Source organism: Tasmannia lanceolata, unplaced genomic scaffold (assembly GCF_043159265.1).
Source record: "Tasmannia lanceolata isolate RefF3 unplaced genomic scaffold, GAP_Taslan_0.1 ptg000013l, whole genome shotgun sequence".
In the NCBI taxonomy this organism is placed as follows: domain Eukaryota; kingdom Viridiplantae; phylum Streptophyta; class Magnoliopsida; order Canellales; family Winteraceae; genus Tasmannia; species Tasmannia lanceolata.
The window spans coordinates 44495001-44509014 of NW_027518690.1; the positions used below are offsets into that span (position 1 = coordinate 44495001).

At 39.8% G+C, this 14014-nt stretch overlaps 1 protein-coding gene across 5 annotated transcripts; it reads left to right on the top strand.

Annotated features, from left to right (window-relative positions):
• Positions 1–2689: 2689 nt before the first annotated feature.
• Positions 2690–13278, top strand: LOC143890223 (SWAP (Suppressor-of-White-APricot)/surp domain-containing protein). 5 transcript variants are annotated; one of them, XM_077394818.1, is made up of 5 exons: positions 3177–5430; positions 5568–5734; positions 5903–5994; positions 6240–7037; positions 11778–13278. In XM_077394818.1, exons 3-5 carry the CDS (start codon positions 5974–5976, stop codon positions 13185–13187), a joined length of 2229 nt encoding a protein of 742 aa, XP_077250933.1. In that variant the 5' UTR covers positions 3177–5430; positions 5568–5734; positions 5903–5973; the 3' UTR covers positions 13188–13278. The 5 variants fall into 5 exon arrangements, with proteins under 5 accessions (XP_077250931.1, XP_077250933.1, XP_077250932.1 ...); XM_077394816.1 differs by lacking the exons at positions 3177–5430; positions 5903–5994 and adding an exon at positions 2690–3034; XM_077394817.1 differs by having other exon boundaries at positions 3177–5734; positions 5897–5994.
• The last annotated feature ends 736 nt before the right edge of the window (positions 13279–14014 follow it).

Here is a 14014-nt window from a genome sequence, read left to right on the forward strand (position 1 = left end):
GGATAGAATAAATAATGTATGCCAATGTATTGCAAATCCATCTTTTGGACATTGTTGAGCAAAACTAGAAGTGAGACAATTTTAATGCAATTTTGTGAGACAATCAGTTTTAGACTCTAAATCGGTTATAAAAATCCAGAACAAGCAAGGCCTAAGCTTGGCTATATGCAAAGGGCATGCAAAGGGCGTCTCGGAACGATTTTTGGACGTCATATTTTCTATCTCTTGCATGGCACATTTGGAAGTATAGGAGTGCGCTAACTAGGGGTGCAACTCGGGTTGAGGCCAACCCTAACCCAACCCGAGTTAGCATTCCCTCAACCCTAACCTGACCCAACCCGAGCATCGGGTTGAGGATGGTCAACCCTAACCCAACCCGCCTCCAAATCGGGTCGGGTTGAGTCGGGTTGGGATCGGGTCATCTACGACCAAACAAAAAAAATGCAAGAAAGAAAAACATAATCCTGAGAAAATCATGATAAAATTAGAAGACGGAGGTCGGGTTCGGGTCGGGTTGCCAAGGCCTCAACCCTAACCCAACCCAAAATTAAATAGGGTTGGCTTTTCCCAACCTAACCCAAGAAAATGCAAACCCAACACCTGCCAAAATCGGGTTGAACCCGTCGGGTTTGGGTTGAGCCATACCCAAGTTGCACACCTACCTAACCTATTATAACTAGGGCTGCAACTCGGGTCGGGCGGGTCGGGTTTTGGAGAACCCAACCCTACCTGAGAAATATCTCGGGTCGGGTCGGGTTTTTTTCTTCGGAAAACCCACGATTCCCAAACCTGGCCCTACCCATGATAAATCTCGGGTCGGGTCGGGTTTTTTCACGTTGACACAATTTTTTAAGGAAAATTCTTGTTTGGCAAGGCAACTCAACTCATAGAAGCAGAAATTACACTCACATTACACTTGAATCAAACAATGATGTAATTACACTCACATTATACTTGAATCAAACAATGCTGTAATGAAACAATGTTGTAATTACAATCAAACAATGCTGAATCAAACACTTGAATCAACTCAACTTATAGAAGCAGAAATTACACTCACATACAATAACAGTGGGTGCGTGGGTTTTCACTTTTAACTTTTAACTAACAATAGAAAAAAATGTACATACTATAACTTATGTAACTCGGGTCGGATCGGGTCGGGCCCCTTCAAACCCGGCTCGACCCGAGATTCATGCGGGCTTTTGAATGCTCAACCCGGCTCGACCCGAAACCCATGAAACCTGAACCCAACCCAAGCTATTTTCGGGTCGGGTCGGGTAAAACCCGGCTCGAGTTGCAGCCCTAATTATAACCACCAACACTGAACATTAAAAATTAAAATTTGGCTTCCACATTGACCTGTGAAGAATCTTCCTATTGAACTGTTGAAACCATACCAGCCAAAAACACAAGGGCCACTCTATCAACTGCATGAAATGGCAGATGGCTGCTACAAACTTAATTTCTATAGAATGCCGGAACCCTGACCAGTGAACTCTCAAGAATGTATTTTGGTGCTTTCTTAGCAGTGCAGATGGTTAATTATGAATATATCTTCAAGGAGGGGAACAAATTGATGTAAAGACCGGCCAATGAAAGTTTTTGATGTAGGTTCCTCATGGGTTTTGTTAAAAGCATCGTCATGGATGATATGTGCAAGACTTCAGACCAGTTTATTTACTATTTGAAGTATTGACTATTTTTTCTTACCAAATATTAAAAAAAAGCTTATAAGATGGATGTCTTAGCTCATCAAAATAGGTATAAGTAATTCATATTAGTGGCTCCTATGTGTTTACAAGGGAATTTTTTTTTTTTTTTGATGATTAAGCTGGGGGTTAGGCAAGTCCCCCACCAGATATATTAAAAGAAACGGAGAAATACAGAGAACGGGCCACCAAGGACCTAACTTAGCGTGCTGCTACAAGCCACCAAGGGCTAATGAAAAACAACAATATACAAACTACAGGAGATCACGAATCCTGAACAGAGAAATACATAAAAGAGGATTGTGCAGACAGCAAATTCACTGAGGCTTTCAAAAGTAAATCATCCCTCTCTTGTCTCTTTCCAATAATCTCAGCAGATCAGTGGGAAATTTTGAAATCGGAACGTTTGTGCATCTGCATATACAGCCTCTTTTGGATAAGTAATCGGCTACCATATTTCCTTCTCTCCAAATCTGTGTAGGAATTTGAGAACACATAACTCTAAACAAAATTATATGGGAGCTCACATTCAATAAGCAAAATGTACATCTATTTAATGGTTAAGATTTAAGAGAGTAGGAGTTTTTGTGGATGGTATATCCAACGTGGGCCCACATCTAAAAGACAAATCGCATAAAAAATAAATAATTATAGGCGGTTGATACTGGGACTACCATATATTAATAATTCCATAAACTCAGTTTGTCTTTTCATTTTTAATTGGCCTTTTGGGAACTGTAATACCTTTGACAGCTGTTTAAATTATAAAAGAGAAGATGAATTAGTTCAATTATCAAAACTTGGCAGTGCCAATATCAGTAGCCATATAGAAGAAGTACGACACTTTCTATACTATCTGCATACCTCATCTCAGCCATTCTTTTATTCTGCAGAGGCGAAGGATTTAGGGTTACATAGATTAAATTAGGGTTTAAGAGGATTTTTTCCCCCATCTATCAATCAATTTTCTCCATCGCCTAGTCTTCTGGTCTTCTCGGTTAGGGTTTAAGAGGATTTTTTTTTTCCGAGAGAGAGAAAAAAAATGGTGGATCTGGAGGTGGTGGGGCGTCACGCACTCCTATTCGACGACGATTCCATGGCCGCCTTCGTGAATTCCTCAGACGCTCTCCTCCAATGGAATTCCCTTCTTATCGATCGTTACGACGTTCGTCATCTTCTCCATCAAATCCCACCTCCCACCAAGAAAAGAAAAAACCCTCCCCTCCTTGAATCTGACGGCGTCTCCCGCTCCGTTCTCGATCAAGACCGATATCAAGATCTCCCTCCGCCAAACCCCGATGAGGATTATAATTCCCTTCTAGGTACGTTTTCTCCCACTTATTTTACCCCCTTTTGTTCTTCCCCCCTATTGAATTGTAATTTTGACTTTTTTTGGGTGAATTGTGTAATTGTGGTTGGATTCTTATTCATGAGTCTTTCTGTTAGGGTTTATGAGAGACAATAGGAGATAGAGCATTTGAATGATTAGATTCTTGTTTTAGGGTAGAACAAAAAGAAAGTAATTCAGTTTCGTAATTTGATCATTGTATGATCGAATTGCCCATCATTTATCATATCCAATCATATCAATTGTTTTTCTTCTTCTTCTTCTCCTTATTTTTTATACCCAGTTGTCAGATTCTCAAATAAAGCAAGACAATACCTGTGCTCAAGAGCACAGCTTAAGATTGGTACATGCCTGGCTTATAACCCGCTTACAATTTGCCAAAATTATCTGCTGAACTTCTGAAGTGTTGGCCCCTTATGAATATCAAAATATGAGAGTTCCTTCCTGTGGATGATACATGAAAATGCTCAATTACCTGGGCCTGCAAAAAAAATAAAAACATACCAATCTGGAAGGAAAAGAGAGCTAACGGCGTGTTTGTGAGCAACCAGATAGCAATTCCGGGTTCATAATTTGATCTATAACACCATTGGTTCATCTGTGAGAATATAGAACCCAACTAACAATGTCAACAAGCTTTTCTTTGACTAGATATGACCATGACCCCCCAAGTCTAGCATGAGTCGGGTGTCTTTGTTTTTTCATCAAAATTAATTTGAGCTGCCGTTATAGATTGTCCTCCAGACATCAATTGGGATATTCATGAGATTGGTGTGTCTACATAATCTGGTTTGAGTGATAGCTAGTAGAGTGCATGTCAGTGTGTGTGTAAGCATTAGATGTGTTATACCACAAGTACCAAAACTTATTCTGCCTGATGGCCCCAAAGTTATGTCTGAAGGCTGGTTTCACCTTCCCAATTATAAAAGATGCAAGCTTCCCTTGTTATGATCTTATTCTTGAATGCTGGTCAAGCAAAAGCCACTGCCCACGCTAGTGGTCACTCGGGGGTTGGACTTCATAGTTGTTCAGTTTTTTTTTTTGAATCATATTCATAGTTACTCAATTAATGTATCTGACATAGTCAAGGAAACTAATGAGGCAAAGGTGCTTGGTCTCAAGGAAGGAATTAAGCTGATCTCTTCGTCCTTCATGGGCCCTTACATGATAGAGGGTTATGCTATTGGATGCAGTCTGGGAAGGACTATTTGTCGATATTGGCGGATGCAATAGAAGAATCTCTAGATATTGTGCGACTTCCAGATATCTTTTTGTCATGTGGAAAGATATGTGAATGCGTTGATCATTACCTATATAGGGTTTGAGTGGACCGGCCTTGCAGTCAGTGATGGATTCCCTGTTGTGGATTGAGAGCCTTATGTGCTGTCCTTGTCTTTTTCCTATCTTTGTCTGCTGCTTTATTTTTCTAGTTTTTCCCCGATTTAAACTTAAAAACAACAAAATAAAAATTAAAATATCCCGAGACACACACTTCCCGAGTTATGCCATTTGACAAAGCCAACTATATCAAGAAAAACTTCCAAATGCACTCTTTCATATGCTTTCTAAAGATCTATCTATGGAGCCGGACTTCTGGTTTCATCATTTTATTAGTTGACAGCTTCATGCACTAGGAAAATTCCATCCGTTAGTCGCTTATCCTCGATGATGCCCATTTGGTTTTAACCCAACTTTATAATCACCTTGTCTTGAACATTATTACAGTGATGGGTAAAACCTGTTGATGTGGAAATCAGTAAGCGCACATCACATCTTGGAACTAATTCAGCGAGGTTTGTTGAGGGGCTCACCTCAGCATAATTAAAGCAAAAGAAATAAAAAAGATTATATAGACTACGATCTAAAAAACTTACAAAATATAGTTGGAAGATTCTTGATTTTTTCCTAATTTTTGTACTTATCTTTGTTGTGTTGTTTTTTGTCTTTTTTAATTGTTGTTGTGTTGATTTTCTTACCCTTTTTAATAATGAATGTCTTTGGAGGGCTTCAATCTCTTTATGGTTATTGTCGTTTTACCATGCCTGAGGGCAGGTAAACTAGTGGAGGAGGATTCTTTTCTCCTTTAATAATTAATGGCCATGAGGGTTACAATCTCTTTATGGTTATTGTCGTTTTACCAGTCACGCCTGAGGGCAGGTAAGCTACTGGGGGAGGATTCTTTTCTCCTTCAGGATCGCTGAGTTGTATTTATGGAGAGGGAACTGTGGATGTAGATTCCCAATTCTGGAAAGTACTAATATTTTCTGTTTCTTAGATTGGAATATGCATCACGAAAATATTGTATATGCAACACATTTCCAAGTTTGCAGGAAGGATGCCTAGTTTACCTCATTTACATCACTGTGACAAGTAAGAAGCTTTTCACCTATTCCCTGCGTTGTTTCTTTTTGTCTTCAGCCCATTGCTTCCGGTTTACCCAACACACCTATTTTGAAGCATTGTGCCTGGGTAAAATTGGTTTAATTTTTTTTTTTTCTTTTATGCAGAAAGAACTAAAGGAGCAGAATCTGAAGCTGGTGGCACTTACCAGGCTGTTGCATTTTCATATGGAAACACAGATGCTTCTGGAGGTCCAAAGGATTCTGATGCCCAATTGGGAGATCGTGGTTTTCATCCACCGTTCCCAGTGCCAGAAAGCCTAGTGAACAACCTAGTGAGTCCACATAATATTTACTTTTTGGTTTTTCCTCTATATTTCTATTGCACATAATGTGGATAATATTGTTTTTAGATTGTTACTAATGCTTCTCCAAGATGGTCCAATGATAATTGTCCAAGGTGCATGTGTTATCCTAAGGCTTACCATTGTCCAAAGTTTCAGATGCTTGGAGCAGGGACAAAGTTCTGAACTAAGGTTGCCATTAATGGGCACCTTTTTCCTTGTGATGTGTCATGACCCAAAGGACTGTGAAGGTGGGATTAGAATGGTGGAATTGCATTACTTTAAAGAAATATCATCGCACAACCAGTTCAGTGCAAATGGGATGAACATGTCTTCATAGAGTTCGTGCTTGCTCATTATAGTTGTCATAAAATCATGAGAATAAGCACGCTTATTTCGAAATGGTTTTGTAAGAATTTGCAATAATTTACTACTTTGCTCATATTGAATTGTGCCATTCTTGAGAGGGATGCTTCTTTCTTGATTGTTGTTGCAGCCTCCTACAGAGAAGTTACATCAGATAATTGCAAGAACTGCTATATTTGTCAGTGAACATGGAGGTCAATCTGAGATTGTCTTGAGGGTTAAGCAGGGAGACAACCCAACATTTGGGTTCCTAATGCCTGATCATCATCTTCATGCATACTTCAGGTTCCTTGTTGATAACAAGGAACTTCTGAAACCCGATACAAATATTAAACTTCAAGATGAAGAGAAGAAAATAGATGGTGGTGGGGCATTGTCATTGCTTGGATCTGTATATGGGTCTGGTGAGGATGAAGATGGTGCAATGCAAGGTGTCTCAGAATCTAAAGAAATGGAGCCTGGTAATTCTGTTGATGCCGTTAACATGACATTTTCTCATCGGTCAGACCGAGCAGACTCTTCTACATATTTGGCCGGGGAAGACAAGACAGTTGTCAAGCACTCAGCTGCTGCTGCTGCTGCTAAGGAGAAGACTTCCTCATCCAAAAGGAATCTTCTTGTGACTCCTGCTAGTGCTACAAGTAGCAAGAAAAGAGAAACTGGCACCGTTGGTTCTCTTTGTGCTTCTGCGGTTAAGCCAGACACTTCCCCTATGCCAACAATGTCTGAGGTCGAATCTTTGGTTTTGGAGCCTCCATCTTTCCTAAAACAGATGGTGGATAGAATAGTTGAGTTTATTCTGAAAAATGGGAAAGAAGTCGAAACAATCCTTATTGAGCAAAATATTACAAATGGGAAATTTCCATTCCTTCTGCCATCAAACCAGTACCACCAATATTATCTCAAAGCTCTTCAAAATGCCCAAGAGGTGTGTTATGCTTCATCATTTATCTTAATTATCTTAGTAATTGTAGATCTTAGTTCAACGATCAACACTATCAACTGCTTGAATATTCATCACTGTTTATTTGCTAACACCTGAACTCATCACCTATGCATTGTGATATATGATAGGGAGGGTCAGATCTGTGACACATAGTACTCCTTGAATTCCCTTATCCTTGAGTTTCTATTTTGCTCTGATTTTCTCTTTGTTTTTAACGAAGGATAATCAATTACACTTTTATATTGCACTTAATTCTTATCTCGTGCTAGCACCTTTATGCATTCTGAAATACTCAGTTAGACATAGGATAAAGTGTCAATCAAGCTAACTTTTCAAAAATATACTAGTGAAACTGTTGTGAACAAATCAAGAAACCTTTGGCAAATTCAATGATTCACAAGCATAGCTGTCAGCGAAACTCCCATTTTAAACAAGGAGAAGACTGCTCATAACTGGGCTTGTCTATATGAACTGAAATTCCCTGTGTTTCTCATTCTATTATTTTAGGTCGCTGATGAATCCACGGGAATCATTATTGTAAGAACAGGAGTTCTGGACTATCTTCAAGATTTGGGTGAGTTCATTTTGTGAAACAGGAAAGGTTCGAAATAATTAGGATTCGCTTCCACTCCATAGCTAAGTTCACTCTTAGCTATGATGTTCTGTTTACCCATCTTACTTCAAGTAGCTAGCGCTACCTATATCAAGTTACCTCTCGTCCCCATCTCTGTGGCTCATCTGTTAAACTGCCTTACTAGAACTCAATGGCCAACACCTTACTTAGCTGCAAGTTTGAGAAAGCTTAGCTTTCAAGGAAGAGAAGGTAGCGAAGCTATGGCTATGCAGTAGGGAATCTCAATCGGGATCAGGAGAGGTACTTAACTCCTTAAAGAAAGGTTACGGTCGTAGGTAGCTCCATCTAGAAAAGCGCCTTCTGGCATTGCGTCCTTGGAACGAATATCCGTAGTTACCGATCTCTAGAAGAAAAAAAAAGAATTGCAGCCCCTTTTGTAAAGCCTGTTCTACGGTAAAAAAAGAAATAGGGCAAGGATAAGCTGATTTAGGGATGTAATCAATGATGCAAGTAGTGCTTTCTTCATCAATTAAGTAGGTTCTCTTCATGGCTTTATTCCCAGTCCTTTAATTTAACAATTTGGTTGGTGTTCCAAGTAAGGGATTGCCTTTCTTTACGTTCAGTCAGATTCAATTAGCTTCTGCAGAAAACAATTTGGTAAAAGATTTAAGCTTTTGAGAAACACGATCTTTGATGTTTTCTGATGAAAACAAGAAAATTGTTAGCTAAACTGAGTTGTTTTTTTTCTATCTTTTTTTTGGGCCGAAGAAATGCTGAAACTTTCAAGTGGCATCAATTATGAGTTGCACTACACCTTTTCTCTTTCTGATAATCGGTGGTCCTCGAAACAATTTCATACCTCATTGAAGTTTGGGCTTTTGCATGTAAAAAAAAAACGGTATCATTTATGGAAATCAAGTTCTGTGGCAATGCTTTGGATTATTTGGAATGACTGAAATAATAGAATTTTAAGAAATAACAGGAAAAGTATAGGGGACTATCATCGGCTCCACCATGTTTTACATGTTTTGACCGGCTGTAAAAGGCAATTACAATTCCCAAGAAGTTCTCAGCATCCAATCAGAGAATGTAAAACAAAGTGAGTTTGTGCCATTATCAAAACATGGTTGCGTCCTCGCGTGGATGTGCCAAATTATATAAATATGTTTAAAGACAAGATTATGAAGCAAATTTTATGGCAGAGTTCGTATAAAAAAGGTGTTATGGACATGCGTTCAATGTACGGATTTGAGGAGAGAGATGTGAGTTTAGTGGTAAAAAGTCATTTAAAACCATAGAGTTGTGGAACATTCCAAGCCCCCACCCTTGAATCATCTAAATTTCGACTTTCATGTGCATGGGTGGAATCATCATAGATCAAGGGATGAGGTGATGATGATGTATTCAGCAAGGAAGCAGGAATCTCTACTCAGAATGGGGAATCTCGATTCCCCGAAAATCGATTCGGAAACGGGAATCTTCTCAATTCCCCGATTTTTGGGAATCCCGTTTCGGAAACGTGGGAAACACGATTCCCACTCTATGGGAAATTCAATTCCCATTCTATGGGAAATGCATATCCCACTCTATTGGAAGCACATTTCCTCCTCTTAGTATTTACATGTAAAGTCATTTAAGTACCTAAGATTCACATGTAAATAAGGGAATAAAACCCCCATTTGAATCTATGAAAAATAGTTTCAAGACCCAAATCTAAAAGGATAAAAAGTCAACATTCCAGTTCTAGTACAAAATTCGAAAAAAACGGGTCAGGTCAAAATCTTAACTTCCAAACGATGGGGTATTTTTCCAATTTTAAAAATTCATAAATTCTATCATGTCCAAACATCATTAAATCTCAAAAGTCCGATAAAATAAATCTCATAATTTGGTTTCTAAATTTTTTTCTTGTCAGGCCCTTCATGTTTCCCGCTTCCCACCTTCCTGAAAGCCTTCGCTTCCCGCTCTGGCAACCTTGGCATTCAGGGTTGTTGGAAGTGATGAATTCAAGTGAAGCTAATTAAGAGGCATCTTTTGGTTATCAAGATGATTATCAATGTGGATTAAGCAGCTATAGATTTCTTTATGTTGCATTACTCTGAAGCTAACTCAGAGGCAGATGCATTAGCGGTGGGTGGGTTCTCGGTGGCTACAGATATCTTTATGTTGCACCATTGTGGAGCTAATTCAGAGGCAGGGGTGTTCATTCGGTAATAACCGAACCGAACCTAACCGACTGAACCGAACTAACCGATCCAATTTTGGTTACCTAGATTCAGAAACCGAAACCAAATTTTCTAAAACCCGAATGAACCAAAACTGAATAAACATTTCAGTTGTTCGGTTAAAACCGAATAGTGAACACCCCTAATCGGTGCAAAGTTGTGACTTGCGAGTTGCGACGGTGGGTTTTGACTTTTTGTTGTCATTTAGTTATTTTAGACTATAGTCTATACAGATAGGCCCCACACACATAAAATTATAAAAAGGGTGATGAAAATTTGCACCCCCTGTATAGGATAATTCACACCCACATCTCTAATTCAGTTGTTTGGTTAAACCATTTTTTTTAATGGAAACCGAAACCGAAAAACTGAAATATGTAAATTGTAGAACCGAAACCGAGCCGATACACTGCATAGCCGAACCGAAATAACCGGCCAAATTCAGTTCAGTCGGTTATTTTGGTTATAACCGAATAATGAACAGCCTTATTCAGAGGCAGACCCATTAGCGGTGGGTGGGTTTGTCGGGATGAGTTCGTAGTGGATATTGATCTTCCTATTGCCATGTATCTTTATTTTTATATCTTCAGTTACCATCTTTTAATATTATTATTTCCTGCTATCATTCTAGAAACACACACAGGACATTGGAATTTGGGTCTTTGGGGGACACACGTCACACACGTACACAGGCACATTTGAATTTGGGTTTTTGGCGGACCCTCATATACACAGTCACATTTGAATTTGGGTCTTCGGAGGACACTTATTTTCAGATATATTTCGACTCTGGGTGTCTCAAGACAGCTTTTTGGGGTTATATTCGGTAGATGGCATTCTTAGGCACTGGATGACATTTTTGATGGTTCGTCTCCCTAATAAAAAGGTGTCAGCCAGATTGAATCCCGCTCCCTCAAATGCCCTCAAACTTAATGTCAATGCTGTTCTCTTGGCAACACTAGCAAAGCTGGCATTGGAAGAGTTTTTAGGGATTCCTTGGACGACATCTTGTTCACCTTCTCCAGTTTGATTGGCTTAGCAGATTCGACTTAAACTGAGGCTGAAGCTCCCCACTTGGGTTTGTGTATCTTTTGTGATCATATGGAGGGAACCCTCGAGGTGGAATGGGATTCCTCGAATGCCATTTTGCTGGCCAAGGGGCTTAGTGATGGTCTGTGGAACTAGCCAAATTCCTGGATGAGATTAGTGATGGTCAAAGAGGGAGGACTTTTTCTTTTTCCCTTATTCCTAGAAGTGCGAACAATTTGGCTGATCGGCTTGCCCAATCGGGCTCTTTGAGGGATTCCTTGTACATCTTGCATTCTCTGCCCAATGACGTGAATTTAATCTGTCCTTCCATTAATATTGTTATTTTTCATAAAAAAAAAAATCAGGTATATTTCTTCATGTGTTCCATTCTTGGTGGAAATTGTTTATAATTGGTCTTGCAGTTCCAGTTGATTTTTTTAATCTAATTATCATCTGTTCTGTTGAAGTTCATCTTAGCAAATGCAAGGTCAAATACTGGATACGACTGTCAATCTACTCGGTGTCTCCTTTCAATTATTGTACGATATGATGCAACTGTCAATTGTCTGTCACTGAAAGTTTGTGGGTGTCTCTCTTTTATGAATAAAGTATTTTGCTTGTCATTTGTCAAGAGAAAAAAGTGCCTTTGATCAAATCAGGTACTCTTTAGTGTTACAAGCTGCTGAACTCACAAGGGGTTTCTTGTGGATTCTGCATTCTTGTTTTGAATCCATGGTTTGGAATGAATATGATACAGTAAATGTAATTGCTGGGGGCCAAAATGCATTCGCAAATCTGTCTGCACAAAGAACCATATTTCATCTGAGACATTTCCCTCATTTACTTCGGCAATGATCTTGCTCTTACTTGATATTTTACATCTTCATGTTGCAGTCCAAGTTGCCTGGTAAGAGCCTCGCTGCTAAAAAACATGATTCCCTAGGGCACGTGGCTGGTAAGGAAAATGGTCCGGAAATGAGATATAAAAGAGATGGCGGTTCCTCATCGAAAGGATCTGCTGGTTATGTGTCAAACATGTCATACCATTTGGAAGGGTCATATGATGGTGAGACAAAAGGGAAGTTCAAGATGGTAATTGGGGCGCCAAAGAAGGATGGACAGGATCAGTCTTCCAAACCCCCTCATCGACCATGTGGAGTGAGTGCAGATGCAGCAGCTGCTATCGTTCTGGCAGCAACTAGAGGTCTGAGGGACCCCAAATCGGACAACCGCCCAAAGACGTCATTGGATGACTCCGGTACAGGTCTGAGTGTCAGTGAGAGTGGGCGCACCTCAAGCATTGGCACTTTTTCTTTTCCACTTATTTCTCGCAGTTCTACCCCAAAGCCTATTTCCAACGGGGACCCAGGTTCTACCGTGCCAAAAGAGTTGTCTGAATGTGTTGGAAAATCAGAAAAGGGTGGCAAGAGCAGTGGCGTTTCAGTTGCCAGGGCTATTGCTAAATCAGTGGCCCTTGTGGCCGCGAACGAAGCCGATTCCTCTGAAGCCGGGTTAACAAGAGAGCAGAAGCAAAAGGCAGAGAGATTGAAACGAGCAAAGATGTTTGCGTCTATGATAAAGAGTGGTTCCCACAATGCAAGTGAGTTGTTGCCTCGTCTATCAGTTCAAGCACCAGATTCTGCACTTTCTGACTTACCAGAGTCTGGTTTTAAGGGGACTGGTTCTTCGAAGACAAATCTCTCGGGTGTTGAACTTGTTGATGTAGTGGGTAGAGAGAGAGAAGGTAGCTCTGCACCAGTCGATTTAAAAAACTTGGATGGGACCGTGGAAAAGAAAAGTTCTGATGATGATTACAGTGAGGAAGAAAGATCAAGAAAGAAACGCAGCTCAAGACATAGAGGGCATGAAGATGACTCAGAAAGAGATCATAAGCGATCCTTGAAGAAGCATCGCTCTGAGCATTCATCCCACCATGGCAGAGAGGAGCGCAAGCACAAGAGAAGCCATTCCTCATCCAGGGACAGGCTATCTCAACATCGACACAAGCACCATACCTCTGATGAAGATGAGCATAGGCACAGAAGTAGATCAGATAAGCATAGAAGGAGATCTCATGCAAAAAGGGACTTGGAGATTGATGATGAGGTTGATAGAAAGCTCTTGGACTCCTCAAATATCATGGGGATAGAAGAGAATTCTGCTAAAGACGCCTCTTTGGATTTTTCAGACAATATTCAGGAAGGATCAATGCCATCAGTGGCTGATACTCGACCATCTGAGACCACAGAGGTTCCTGATGATCTAAGGGCAAAGGTCAGGGCCATGTTTTTAGCAACCATGTAAGTCTAAATACAATGATGCTATGCCACGGACTATTTTTAACCTCGTATTGTTATCATAATAATCATGGTTCTCTGCTTATTTGAGATATCAATCCTTGTGCTCATGATATTTATTCCATTCCATTTCCACCCTACTGAACGTCATAGCTTGCGAGTGGACTATTGAACTAGTGACCTTCAACTGTACTCGTTATTGTAAAGTTGATGGTCCTAAAGTGCTAACTGAAAATAAAAATTTGAAATGATATCATCAGAAAGGGGTGCACATACCATTTCACCGTTGTTTTAAAGGTCTACCGATGGACCTAATTTTTGTTAAGAGACTTGGATTGCAAAAGGGGTTCCAAACATAAACGATTCTTTATTGTTTTCAATGAAAAGGACTTACAAAAACCTTGCATGAGATTTATTTTGGCCTTGATGGAAAATGATTTGAGGAAGCTGTAATCAGGTCATAGGGCTTTTATTAGATTTTTTTATATAAAAATACCCTCTATTTTTGTTAAATTACAGAGACACACTAATTGGGGACTGAACATCAAAAATTAGCTGTGTACAGTATAAATATGACCTACTTGGACACTTTAATGGATGCCCAATTTGAAATGGATCGTGAGTGAGAAATAAGTAGTATCTGAAGAACCCACCGAATCTGATCGGATAACTGTTTGGTTGCCTATTTTTAAGGAGATTGAGGGGAGAACATCTTCTTGAGATCTTCCTGAGATTGTTTGGTTGCCTTTTAAGGTCTTTGACCACTAGCGTTGTCGGGCGACGGTCGGGTGATGTGGCATGCTCAAGATCTTCTCTCTAAATTTCTTCAAATCG

Excerpts from the sequence above, each read along its gene's own strand:
- LOC143890223 (XM_077394816.1), top strand. The coding sequence starts at position 2,755 with ATGGTGGATCTGGAGGTGGTGGGGCGTCACGCACTCCTATTCGACGAC. Across the intron at positions 3,035-5,567 it reads GGATTATAATTCCCTTCTAG|AAAGAACTAAAGGAGCAGAA; the intron begins GTACGTTTTCTC and ends TCTTTTATGCAG. Across the intron at positions 5,735-6,239 it reads AAAGCCTAGTGAACAACCTA|CCTCCTACAGAGAAGTTACA; the intron begins GTGAGTCCACAT and ends TTGTTGTTGCAG.